The sequence below is a fragment of the Carettochelys insculpta genome, chromosome 1 (assembly GCF_033958435.1).
Source record: "Carettochelys insculpta isolate YL-2023 chromosome 1, ASM3395843v1, whole genome shotgun sequence".
Lineage (NCBI taxonomy): Eukaryota > Metazoa > Chordata > Testudines > Carettochelyidae > Carettochelys > Carettochelys insculpta.
Genome location: NC_134137.1, coordinates 52,316,497 through 52,329,834, shown reverse-complemented (window position 1 = coordinate 52,329,834; position 13,338 = coordinate 52,316,497). Strand labels below are relative to the sequence as shown.

Here is a 13,338-nt window from a genome sequence, read left to right as displayed (position 1 = left end):
AGGTTGTTGGCGCCGACCTTTGTGAACTGACTAAATGCATTTTGTATCTGGACACTCCACCAGTTTTGTCGACAACACCTTGCTAGTGTAACCATAGCCCCAGTAAACATACAAACACATATTTGTGTAACATTTTTGGGTGTTGGACTTGCATTGTATTAACACTAACATAATGTCTGGTAGCTGCTGTTCCTGCAATCCATGTTTACTTGACTTTGATAGTAGATTGTTTATCTCTTACAGTATGTCTACACTGCAAGTGAAGGTGTGAAGTAGCACAGGTAGGCATACCCATGCTACCTTTCATCGATTGGTACAGATGCTAGCTAGTAGTGAAGCTGTGGTGGCATGGGCTCACAGCCCAAGCACATGATTTGGGGTCCCTGATGGGGTTTACTCTGGCAGCTGGCTGAAGTTGGTATGACTACTCATGCTACAGGTGCACTATCATGGGCAGTGTAGACATACCCTGAAAGTAAATTGCTTTTGCTCTGAAACTTTTTTCTATCTCCTTGTTTTGTGTTCTGTTGCTGTCTTCACTTCGCTAACCAAAGCCTTGAACATCCATTGTCTATGCGCATAAGTGTAAAGCAAGAAAGAGTCATGGGTTTAAGTCTGTCTATTCCTGAACACACACAGTACACTCACATGGTATCCCGTGCAATGGTGCTGCTCTGGAACATACCAGCTGTATCTCCTGAGAAATGCAACATTCAGCAGCAACAACTTAGTTCTAACACTGGCTAACTAAGATAAAAGTAATTTTAGTTGGGTTAGGGATAACTAGCAGTTCTGCTGCAATGCAAGGGACAAACTTCAGGCCCCTTATACCTAAAGCATGTGCACCCTTGGTAAATGTAATTATTTTTTCTTCATATGTGTTTCACTTAAGCATGTAGTTTTAGATCAATTTTGATATAGTCATTAAAGTGCAACCTTTTTTCTATAATTACAGAAAAAGTAAATTTAAGGCATAACACTTGAGCACATAGCCAATTGTAACAGCTGTTTGTTTGTCTTTTAGTGTGCAATTCTTTCTCCAGCATTTAAAGTGAGAGAATTCTCTGTCACAGATGCAGTTCCGTTTCCAATATCTCTGATGTGGAACACAGAAGCAGATGACACTGAAGGGTAAGTAGCTTAACACGTCATTCCCACTGGGGCTTTGGCTTTGTGCAATGTGAGGATGAAGTTCATCTGCTTAGCATTGACCCTTGAAGGATGATGCACCGTTGAACAACTCATAGTTCCACTGAGCTGTGCTGTTTATAGCTTTGGTAGTGGTTCTGTGGGGAGGAAAAAACTATGTACTTCTGTCTCACAAGTGAAACTGAATTGCACAGTAATCCTCACCAGGAGTGAGTTGTGGCTTTTAAGTCAGAGTCAGAATTAACTTCCTTAGTCAGTCAATGAGCTGTGCTGATTGAGATAAATGGGACGCCTGTATACAGGGCCCAGTTTGACTTGAATATTTAAGATGCTATACAGAAGAGAATATGTATTGTTTAACAAATACAGAAATAAGGCTAATCAAGACCCATGCAAGTGTTTAATGCATACATTCAAAGCATTTTCTGCCTTTTTGGCTCGTTTCAGAGGTGACCTGTGCTTTTGGCTTGTTTTCTAACTGAAAATATTTCTAATGTTTTGAAATCATAATAGTAAAACTTCTTAGAGGGGATTTTTGTTTCACTAATTAAACATACTGATTTAAGCATACCCTCAGTAACCAGTTTTAAAAATTTGTGGCAAGATGTGCTACAAATCTGTATTTAAATGAGGAGAAAAAAGTAACTCTTCAATGTCTCCACCTCATAATAATCTGAAAAGACTGTATTACTTGCCATTTGAAATAGGAAAAGAAGGGCAGTGCTCCAAGGTAGTAAAGGCTTTAGCCCCAAGTTCCTTTTAGTTCAACTCTTGACTTTCTTGTCCATCTGTGTTTCCTCATAGGATGTAGCTATACAAATCTCAACATTTGTTCTGTTTGTAGACTGAACCCCTGAAGGTGAACTGAATTCCCATTTCAACTGTCTTGCCTTCTTTGGCTCAATTGTGAGTCAAGTTAATCTCCTACCTAACCAGCTTTCCAAGACTGAAGTTCATAAGGAGCATCAACTTGCAGGCACTTGGATTAAATTTTCTGGAGATTGGAAGTAATCACCTGTCGGAGATCCCAGAGTACAGGAGACTCATGCCTGAAAGGAAGGCTGGATATTCATTCAAGGGAGGAAAAATGTCCTTTCTCTCTTGACTGAGCCACAAAACAAATCAGCTGATTACAGGAGCAGAGAATGTCTTTGAGATTCAGAAAGGCATTGTGGAAGTGCAATTGTTTTAAATTAACAATTAGCCCAAGATAACTGAGGGGAAACATTTGAAGGATAGTCAAGTTCTAGTCATCGGTAATGTGTTCCCAAATTCTTTTCAAATATAACTAAACTGTCTTGCTTACCAGGCCCCAAAATAGGCAAGTGTGTAACTTGCTTTACTGTATCAATTTGAAGTGTAGATCTTTGTGTAACATCTGAGAGCAAACAATCTTTTCCCAAGACATTTTTGTGGACTGCATAAGTTAAAGGACCTAACATTTTTCTAAGGGAAAATCCTAGCTATTTCAGCACGCGTGCTATTTTAACATACTTTCTACTTGATTTTACCTTTAGGGTTCATGAAGTGTTCAGCAGAAATCATGCAGCACCTTTCTCCAAAGTTCTTACCTTCTACAGGAAAGGTCCATTTGAGCTGGAAGCTTTCTATTCTGATCCTAATGGTGTCCCATATCCCGAGACAAAGATTGGTAAGTGGTTGTCCTGGTGCATTGCCATCTTTCAGATGTATTGGTATATTTTCATTATCTGCACCATACAGGTTGAACCTTTCTTGCCTGGCATCCTCTGGACTTGAGTGGTGCCAAATGAGATTTTGCTAGACTACTGCAGGCCAATATTGCGGAACACATTACCAATGCTTCTATTGCTTACTGGGTTCTTAGACATGCAAGGATAAATTGCAGCTAAATAACAGCTCAGAATACAGAGGCTGTAGCTGTTTCATGTTGATCCACCTCAGTCTGTTTTGATAGAGCTGTAGCACATGCATTTATTGTAACAGAGGTAGCACTTTAAAGACTAACAGAATAATTTGTTCAGTGTTACATTTTCATGGGACAGACCAACTTCATCAGCTCAATCTCATTTCCAATACAGAATATTTATAAGTACAGAGGACCAAAAAAAGTTCCAATAACAGACGAATCAAATACAGAGGAGGGGGATGAGGTGCGGGGGGGGTGTTAATTTATGCACATTTGTTTCCAGCTCAATTTACATTTGACCTGAGTTTGCATTCAGCCTAGTCCCTTGTAGACACTTTCATGTTACAAGCTAGAGACATTGCCAGTTACATAAAGTTCTTTGACTGGAATGAAACCATTATAACTGCAAGGGACAACTTAACGCCTTTTACTTTTTTTAACCTTCCTCTGGAACCCCCTACTTATGCATCTGACAAAGCAGGTCTATGCTCATGAAAGCTTATGCTCCAAAATATCTGTTCTTCTTCGAGTGGTCCCTGTGGGTGCTCCACAGTAGGTGTTGGGCTCGCCCAGCGCCCCAGATTGGAATTCTTCTAGCAGTTTCCACTGGATTGCGCATGCGCCGATGCGCGCCACTCCTTTGCGTGCCCTCGGTCATGTGCACGATCCGGTCCCCGCTAGTTCCTTCTCAACCGCCAACGGCTGCAGACGGAATCCGCTCCAGCTCTAAAGCCTGAGACAGATAAGATAAGTTGTTTTTACTTGTTAGCTCATTGTTCTTACTATTATACCAAAAATAAAAGAGAAGCAAAAAAAAAAAAAAACCATACAAAATAGTAGGAGAGAAGAGGAAGGGAGGGAAGAAGAGCGGACAAAGAAGGCTGGTTAAGCCGTCCGCCACCCTAAAGGCCGTGAATGTTATTTGGGTTGTAGAATGCACTGATTAGCGGCTAAGTACCCTATTAACAGTACAGACTCACCGCAATGTCTTCCTCGGGGTTTAAGAAGTGTGAGTCATGCCGTGAGGCTATGCAGGCCTCTGATGGGCATAGTAAGTGTATTCGCTGCCTGGGGGAGTCCCATGTTACCCAGAAGTGTTCGCACTGCGCTAAGCTTACAGCCAGGGCCAGAAAGGACAGAGATGAGGCTCAAAATGATCTTGTTTGATAAAGCCCTTCAGCCTGAGCCGCCGGAGAAGCCTTGCACAGAAGGGCCCTCTGGGTCGCATAAAAGGAAGGTGGCTTCTTTGACCCCCTCTGTGCAAAAGAAGAGGAAACTCTCCCCGGCGCAATCCGCGCTGGCAGTTTCTTACAACCGACGCCTCCCACATAGGATGGGGAGCGCACATTGGCAGCAAGGTGACGCAAGGGCTATGGTCCCCCGCGGAACAGACACTGCACATAAACATACTGGAGCTCAGAGCAGTGTTCAATGTGTGCAGACATTTTCGCAAATACCTGCATGGCAAAGTAGTCGGGATCAATACCGACAATACCTCCATGTTCTACATCAATCGACAAGGAGGGGCACGGTCCCATGTGCTATGTGCAGAAGCAGTCTGATTGTGGAATTGGTGCATTGTCAACAACATAACATTGAAAGCCTCGTACTTGCCGGGTGCCCACAATGTGAAGGCAGATCAACTGAGCAGGCGCTTTGCACTCACACACGAATGGCAGATCCACTCCGACCTGCTACGATGCATATTTCGCACCTGGGGGTTTCCCCAAGTTGATTGGTTTGCAACCCAGCGCAACAAGAAATGCCCCCAGTACTGCTCCAGAGCAGGAATAGGGCGGGGGTCCCTGGGGGATGCCTTCATGATCTCATGGAAGGGCCCTCTACCCTACACATTTCCCCCCAAAACACGTATCCACAAGGTTCTGCAGAAAGCCAGAAAGGAGAGAGCTCGCATGATTCCCATAGTTCCACCTTGGGACCGACAACAATGGTTTCCCCTGCTTCTGTGCATGACGGATCGTCCACCACTCCCCCTACTGGTAGCACCAGACTTACTCGCACAGGCTCAGGGGTCCATAGTGCACCTGCACCCTCAGGGACTCGCCTACAAGCATGGTTAATCCATGGCTCAGCACCTTAGAGCACGTGTACGGAGGGAGTAAAACAAGTCTTAGAGTGTAGCCGATGGACCTCCCCCAGGAGGACTTACGAACAGAAATGGACACGCTTTACTGCCTGGTGCTCTGCCAAACAGTTAGCTTCTCTGGACGTCCCTATAACTGTAATTCTAGAATACCTGCTGGACCTCAAACGAGACGGGCTCTCGCTATCCTCGCTAAAAGTCCACTTCACAGCTATATCAGCTTTTTGGCACAAAGAGGAAGGGCCCAATGTATTCGCCCATCCTATCATCGCAAGGTTCTTGAAGGGGTAAACCTATGGTAAACCTGTACCCTCCTCGAAAACCGCTACCAGCATCATGGAGTTTGGACTTGGTACTCCACACGCTACCGGGACCACCCTTCGAACCATTAGCCACGGTACCCCTCCAACTACTTACCATGAAAACGACCTTCCTTCTTGCGATTACGTCAGCCCACAGGGTGAGCAAGCTCGCAGCAGTGATGGCAACGCCTCCCTGCACAGTATTCTCAAAGGAGGTGGTGATCTTACGGTTACACCCAGCCTTCGTTCCGAAAGTTTCCTCGGAGTGCCCCATTAACGAACCAATAGTATTACCCTCGTTTTACCCGAAGCCTCACAGCTCCAGCAAGGAGGCGCACCTGCACCTCCTAGATGTGAGGAGGGCGTTGGCCTTTTACATAGACAGAACTAAGCCCTTCCGGAAAACAGACAGACTTCTGGTGTCTCTCACTCCCAGGTCGAAATGGGAAGGCCTCTCTTCCCAGAGAATTTTAAATCGCATTGTGTCCAACTGTGCTACGAGCTTCGAAAGACCCCTTTGCTAGCCCCGCCCAGGGCTCACTCCACCAGAGCGGCGGCGGCATCAATGGCCTTCTTCAAGGGAATCGTGTTGAAAGACATTTGCAGAGCGGCAACTTGGTCATCCTATGACACCTTCGCCAAGCATTATGCCCTGCATCGGGTGTCTGATGAGGATACCTGTCTGTCGACAGCAGTCCTCTCAAGGGCAAGCTGCACATGAATCGAGTACTCGCCTCCTTACTTGGGGTTACTGCTGGGTAGTCACCTACTGTGGAGCACCCACGGGGACCACTCGAAGGAGAAAGAGAAGTTACTCGCTTGTAGTAACGATGGTTCTTCGAGATGTGTCCCCATGGGTGCTCCACTACCCGCCCATCCTCCCCTCTTTGGATCTCTGTCCGGTGTTTTCCAGGAGATCCGGGGGGGATGGACAAGGAACTGGCGGGGACCGGATTGCGCACATGACCGAGGGCGTGCAAGGGAGCGGCGCGCATCGGTGCATGCGTGATCCAGTGGAAACTGCTAGAAGAACTCCGATCTGCGGCGCCGGGCGAGCCTGACACCTACTGTGGAGCACCCCCGGGGACACCTGTTGAAGAACTATCGTTACTACAAGTGAGTAACTTTTCTCTTTAGTCTATAAGGTACCACGGGACTTCGTGTTCTTTTACTAGTTTCTCATCTTCCACCACCACAATCTTAATTTTATAGTAAGCCTACACCCATCTCTTGCATACAAAAAACTTAAGTTTTGAATCTTCCCCTGGAAGCGAAACAATAAGGAAGTTGTGAAGATCAAGACTTTAGCAGGGTTTAGAAAAACTAGATACATTGATAGGTTAGGTCCAGCAAAGGCTATTAGCCATGATGTGTAGGAATGGTGTCCCCTTGCCTCTGTCAGAAGCTGGAAATGGAGGACAGAAGGATCACTGTGACCTGTTCTGTTCACTCCCTCTGGGGCATCTGGCATTGGCCACTGTCAGAAGACCGGATACCAGGCTCAATGGACCTTTGATCTGAGCCAGTATGGCCCTCTTATGTTTGTTGTTTGATCAATGATTGAGGGAAGTTGTTAAACATCTAAATATGGCTGTTTCCTTAGTTTACTTCAAAGACACAGGTTGCATGGTTTGAGCTGCATGAACTAGAGCCATGGTGCGAAGCTGGCACAGCAGCAATTTGCTTTAGCTAATATATTCTTCAGCTTCATGACCTTTTGAAGCTCTTTGAGTGGTGAAAGACCAATGTATTCTGTCACATGAAGCAAAGAGTGCTGGTGAAGACTGTAAACATGGGGGGAATCTGGCGCTGTATATTTTAAAGTGCTCTTCAAAACTCAACCGGAATTATGTAAAACTGATATAATTTGAAGATCCAGATCTGACTTGTTCATTTTACGATAGCAGGCTTCTAAATCTGTTCTTTTACACAAACAGCAGGAGGTTGAGCATTCTTGAATTTTATTTTATGTTACTGTTGTGGCTGTAAACCACAATCTAAATTAGGAAAGGCTTTTAATTTATCCCCTGCCTTCTCCACCATTTAAGCGGTGCAGCAACAATACAATTGCTTAAATTCAGTGGCCACGCTACATGTGTGATCCTTTAGGGCCTCAGCACCTGTTTGAACTCTTAACTGAGCTTTTAAAAAATCTCTCCTTTTGTGGCGATTGTAGATGAGTGTCCAATTCTGACTCCAATTTTGTAGTGAGTTTGCAGGGCTGAAAGTTTGTGTATGTGGGAGGAAGACAGACCTCTTGGCTATAGATTTAAGCACCTGGGTATGGAGAAACAAAAGTCACGTTGCCATTTTTAGTTGTAAATGTTTACTCCCTGATTATCTGCCTGCCTACCTACCATCTCTCCTCTATTTAGTACGCGTGTGCTTTGTGCCTGCCAGAGCTGGGCCTGGTTCTCTTCTCCGTTAAACTCAGTTTGTTTTGAAAGCTGCCATGTACTGTATTGGAAAAAGTTTTAAAATGACAACAGACCAATTTGTATCCTCTTTGTTTTTAGGCAGATATGTTGTTCAAAATGTGGCAGCTCAGAAAGATGGCGAGAGGTCTAAAGTCAAAGTTAAAGTCCGCATCAATACTCACGGCATTTTCAGTGTGTCTACTGCTTCAATGGTAGAACAGGTTAAAGCAGAAGAGAATGAGGATCTTAATGTGGAGGGTGAAGTGGAGACTGTGAATCAGGGGCCTCTTGAGAATTTATATGATGTAAGTTGGTCTGTTTGTACTTTGTGTTCTGAACAAAATGCATTCTGCTGTAATACTTGATGAGTTATAAATACCTTCTGTTAGGAGAGAGAGCTTTTACAAGCAAGTGGGGGCAGCTGAGTGCTGCTGCCTTGGCAAAGTGTCGAAGGAAATTCCACTTTGGAAGCAGTTTGTCTTTAGCGGGAATTGAACTATTCAATCTGTATATTGAGTTAAAGATATTTAGAGTCAAATAACTGGAGATTTTTGCTTGCAACAACACATTGAGCTCTTAGTGTAACCCCACATTAGAGCCTTTTTTGTGGCTATAACAATCAAAACTAACCTTTTAATGCTACAGTTATCTGCACATGATCCTGTTATTACTAAAGACAGAATGGCTTACCTGGAGAGGATAAATATTGGCTTTCTGTAATGTGGCGGGGAGCGTAAGAATTGGTCACTGTTAGCATAATCTAGATATCTTGGTTAGTCTCGCTTCTTATACCTTGACAGCAGACCTATTGCTCAGTAAATAGGAAAGCATGTGGGAAAGCAATAACACTAACTTTTAACAAATACAAGTGCGCATTCTTTCTACATCCTTTGTGCCTGGGCTTTCATTTCAGAAAAATATCCAGCAAGACAACAGTGAAGCTGGAACACAGTCCCAGGTACAAACTGATGGTCAGCCAACTCCACAGTCTCCCCTTTCACCAGAACCTCCCTCTGAAGAAAACAAAATACCAGATGCCAAGAAAGTGAGTGACCCTGTAAAATCGTTCTATTGAAAATGTTATGGTGGCATTTGAAACCATATGCTTCACAAAAATAGAGGCAGTTTGGTACTCTTGCAGTGTGGTGTTCAGAACCTTTGCATCTCTGCTTTCATTTGTCTAACATAAACCATAATTGTTCTTTATTTAAGACAAGGTAAAGCTGGAAAAAAATCTTCGCTGTTCCAGTCATAGTCTTCCTGCAAAGAACAAGATGCACTTTTTTTTACTGCCTCAGTTTATGCAGCATTAGATAATATGTGCATTACCTTGAAGTCATTTCATTTTGCATAACTATTAGAGGCTGAGCTTACTGGAATTATTGTGACTAAATTGTAGGGCAAAGAAATCAGACTGAAGATATCTAGAACACAAGTTCATGCCTTTTAACTAATAAGATGTAGTCATTGCCACAAAGAGCTTAAAGTCTGATATGAAATAAGTGTTAGAATTGAGGCTAGTTTTGAGGACAACTATTTTAAAACAAGCAAAATCTGACTTGAAGCTATCTGTGGCTAACAGTTTGCATTTAATTTTCACCAGGTGTCTTTATAATATGTAACTGTAAGCATTAACACTGAAGTGCTACCTGTGAAAGAACTTGTAACATGTTGCTGTGTTCTACTAACAGCTGCTGGCTCTGGCAATTGCCCTTTTATCTTCCAACACCAACTATATTCCCCAGAAATGTTAGTTTGGTTAGGAGAAGCCAGGGAGGTAAGCTATGTGCAGCAGCTGACGAACAAAATCCCTTGTAAGGATGTGCTTGAGAGATTCTAAAGGAACAGTGGGAAAATGCATATTGATCCATGTTCTGCTGAGGGACTCTAGCATTGCAGTGAAACAGAGGGAGCACTACAAGGCTAAGTTAGGGATGATGGTTTTTCCTTTCCAATCCAGGCAAATGAGAAGAAAAGTGATCAACCTCCAGAAGCTAAGAAACCCAAGATAAAGGTGAAGAACATAGAGCTGCCAATTGAAGCTAATCTGGTCTGGCAGTTAGGGAAGGACCTGCTCAACATGTATATCAAAACAGAGGTGAGCTCCTCTGTTTGGGAGAGGGAGACAGATTCTTGCCTATTTAGCAATGTCTTCAGCACCTTGAGTCTCTGGTTTAAAAACAACTGAAAAATAGGTTCTGGCCACTAATATGTTCTATAATTTTTCTTACAAGGCCTCATTTTAAGTTCTTGGTTACAAAGTGTAAACTAGCAACATTGCAGAAGATTGCTTTGAATTACACTGTTATTGCAGTGGTCTAAGAAATAAGATCATGTATTGGTTGAAAATCATCTAACCTTCAATGGAGTCTCCACTTAATTCACTCCATGGTTACTAGTACAGTTTCTGCAACAGTAGGAATTAAGGCCTTTGAAGGCTTAGTCTTTCTAAGGCTGCTTTTAAATTTAATTTTGCTTGAATAATGTGCTTGCTGTCTTCTGTGATCAAACAGGGCAAGATGATCATGCAAGACAAACTAGAGAAGGAAAGAAATGATGCAAAAAACGCTGTGGAAGAATACGTGTACGATTTCAGGGACAAGTTATCAGGACCATATGAAAAATTTGTTTGTGAAGAGGTATGCTCTAAAGTCAGTATTGTACCTGAAACATTAGTATCCAATATCTGTCCTTCTTGCTTATGGTGAAATTCTGTTCTTGTACACATACTGTAGATACCTGGAAAATCTTTAAGCAGTTGAATATAGCTGTCTGTAAACCAGAGTTTGTATTCACTTTGCCAATTGAACCTATTTTTCAAAATTAGCGGTGTCAAAAATAACGAATTGCACTATAACATCAGTTATGATCACTTTTGGCAACGGATTTTCATAAGTCTAAACAAAACGTTCTGGTCTTTCAAACACTTACATCTGAACATTGACTTAATCCAGTTTTGAAACTTCATACAGAAGGAAAAAGGCTGCCTTTAAGCACCTTAATTTAAATTAAGTGAGGAAATGGCTTGTTTTAGCAAATATTTTTTTAAACTGCTACAAAGGGGAAGTTAAACACAGCGCTGTCTGTGCTGCTGATTGAGTACTTGTGGTTCCAAATGAAGTGTGGTTGATTAGTCAGTTTGTAACTCTTGCTCAAAACTGAGGCTTTACTGTGTTTAAAAATGGAAGTGAATTGTCAATTTGCATAGCTGTAAACTAGTTAAATAACCAAGGAAGAGGTGTGTGGGTTTAAATGTTTGAAAGAGCAGATGTGTAAACACCTGCCATGTTTTGGCCTATTAAAATCAAAAGGCAGAGTAAGGTAAAATGTCTACTGCCACTGCCCATGTGTTTTTTAGAAGGACAGTGTTCGTTTGGGCCAGTGCATCGTGCTCAATATTGGTAGAGTCCAATCCTCTATAGAGACTTATAGATGTTATCAGACCAGATGTTGGTGTCTCTTTAAAATGTCTCAGAAAAAGACACTACCCTTATTACTCAGTATGAGATTTTTCTTTCTTTCCCTGAAGGCTATAAAGCTTTTATTTTAGTTGGTAGAATTGTATTAGGGAATGAAACAGATCCCAGTTTGCATTGCCTTCATCTGCATGAAGATCTTGCCTTCATTTAAGTATGCCATTGCAGCTTAGCTTGATTTGCACAGGCTTCTAATAGCTGCAGTAGTAAATTCAGTTCCCAGCTAGGAGACTTGAAATAAAGTGCTTTGTCTTACAACACTGTTGCAGGCAAAAATGAATTCAGTAGTGCCTTTCTGTTATCACATGGGATCAGAACAGATATGCAGGGCTTTGGTTTGTTCAAACCAATCTGTTCTCAGTGCAGAAAAAAGTGCTGGTATATCATAAACCAAACCTGTGTCTTTTTGTCTCGTGATTGCTTAGCCCTGGCATGAAACAGCATTAGGCCTTGACTATATAAAAAAAAATAGTCTTTGTAAAAGTCGTCATCTTTCCTATGCTGTGGTTACATTGCACTCCTCCTTTTTCCTTTACATACTACCTTTTGGCCTGAGTTTGCGTTCTACACTGCATCCACGTTCCTTTGTAGGATCTTCAGAAATTCTCAGCATTCCTCACAGAGACAGAAGATTGGTTGTATGAGGATGGAGAGGACCAGGTTAAACAGGTGTACGTAGATAAACTGGATGATTTAAAAGTAAGTCCCTTTTCATTCTTGCATGATTTCAGAATGTCAAATGACTTTATAAATCAAAATTTGAATTATGAATTGCAAAGAAAATATTACTTTCTGTAGAAATTCGGTACTCCAATTGAAATGCGGTACCAAGAGGCTGAGGAGCGACCTCGTGCGTTGGAAGAACTAGGACACAAGCTTCAACACTATGCCAAAATAGTAGGCGAATACAGGGACAAAGTAAGTAACCTCAAAGGAAAGTGGGTTTTTGGAGTAGGAGGAGCCAGGATGGAGTTTTTTCATGTGCTATTCTACTCAGACTTGCACCAGATGGCAGTGGTGTTGCACTCATGGTCAGGTGCGCTGTACACTAAATGGTAGCCTGTATGCACTTAGCAACATAACTAACACTGTGCAAAACAAAGGTCCCACAGACAATGACTCTGAACATGAGTTGCTTGGTATCTCTCAGCTCAGAAAGGGCATTTGCACCAAGAATGAGGGTTATGGTCCTTAAAAGATCAGAAAAGTCAAGCTTCTGGCAGATGTGGCTCAGTGCCAGTGATGACTGTCAGTACAAAAGGCTAAGATAAGTAAGGATGTGTAAGTAGCTTAGCTTTGTCACGACAGGTACAAATAGAACAATCGACAGTCACAATAGTACACTTGACTCCATATCATTGGGTTTTGGAGCCAGTATCTTGTCTGTGTGAATGGGGGTTATTTACAACATTCAAAGCTGATTTAGCCAGTCTGAAAGGACTGCACCAGGGACTAGTTCAGTAAGTTTCTTTGGTGGCAATAAAGGGCTGACAGGTTTTTTTTAAGTGAAAACTTGCATTAATTTCATGTGGTTCAGAAATACTAAAGCAGCTGTGTCTGATTTTTCATGGAGCCATTAATCTGTGAAAGATAACTGCTGGCTGCCTCAGGCTTTGGTGTGTGTTTTTTTTTTTTTTTTTTTTTAAATAAACTCAAATTCTCCCATCGAAGGCCAGCCAAAACAGACATTGCTGTTGGGTGCCTTTTTTCTCCTGCTGTATTGCCCCCACCTGTAGCACTGTGACTGGAGTTTTATAAAGGCTTGGCTGATCCCTTACCCATCGGGGAGGGGTGACAGAATTTCCCTGTTAGTGTGAAACTAGGAACGTTCCTTGTTTGAGGTATGTTTGTGCCGTTAAATTGCGAAGTCCACCTTCCTCTCTGTGAGCATGTTTATCAAACACAGAGGTGAATTTGTTTCTGTCGGTTTCATGACACATTTTGATGAGGTAAACTTGGTTTTCTTTTCAAAGTAAGCAGTAACATAACAAATACTTGGTTG

The 13,338-nt window shown here is 42.5% G+C and overlaps 1 protein-coding gene across 1 annotated transcript in view; it reads left to right on the top strand.

The window, feature by feature from the left end:
* HSPH1 (heat shock protein family H (Hsp110) member 1) overlaps nt 1–13,338 on the top strand; it is a 34,869-nt gene that overhangs the window by 19,882 nt on the left and 1,649 nt on the right. The window contains exons 9-16 of the mRNA XM_074986142.1: nt 1,025–1,131; nt 2,667–2,800; nt 7,960–8,165; nt 8,774–8,905; nt 9,821–9,958; nt 10,374–10,499; nt 11,928–12,035; nt 12,135–12,254. Coding sequence (XP_074842243.1) covers nt 1,025–1,131; nt 2,667–2,800; nt 7,960–8,165; nt 8,774–8,905; nt 9,821–9,958; nt 10,374–10,499; nt 11,928–12,035; nt 12,135–12,254 — 1,071 coding nt within the window. The remainder of the gene's footprint in view (nt 1–1,024; nt 1,132–2,666; nt 2,801–7,959; nt 8,166–8,773; nt 8,906–9,820; nt 9,959–10,373; nt 10,500–11,927; nt 12,036–12,134; nt 12,255–13,338) is intronic.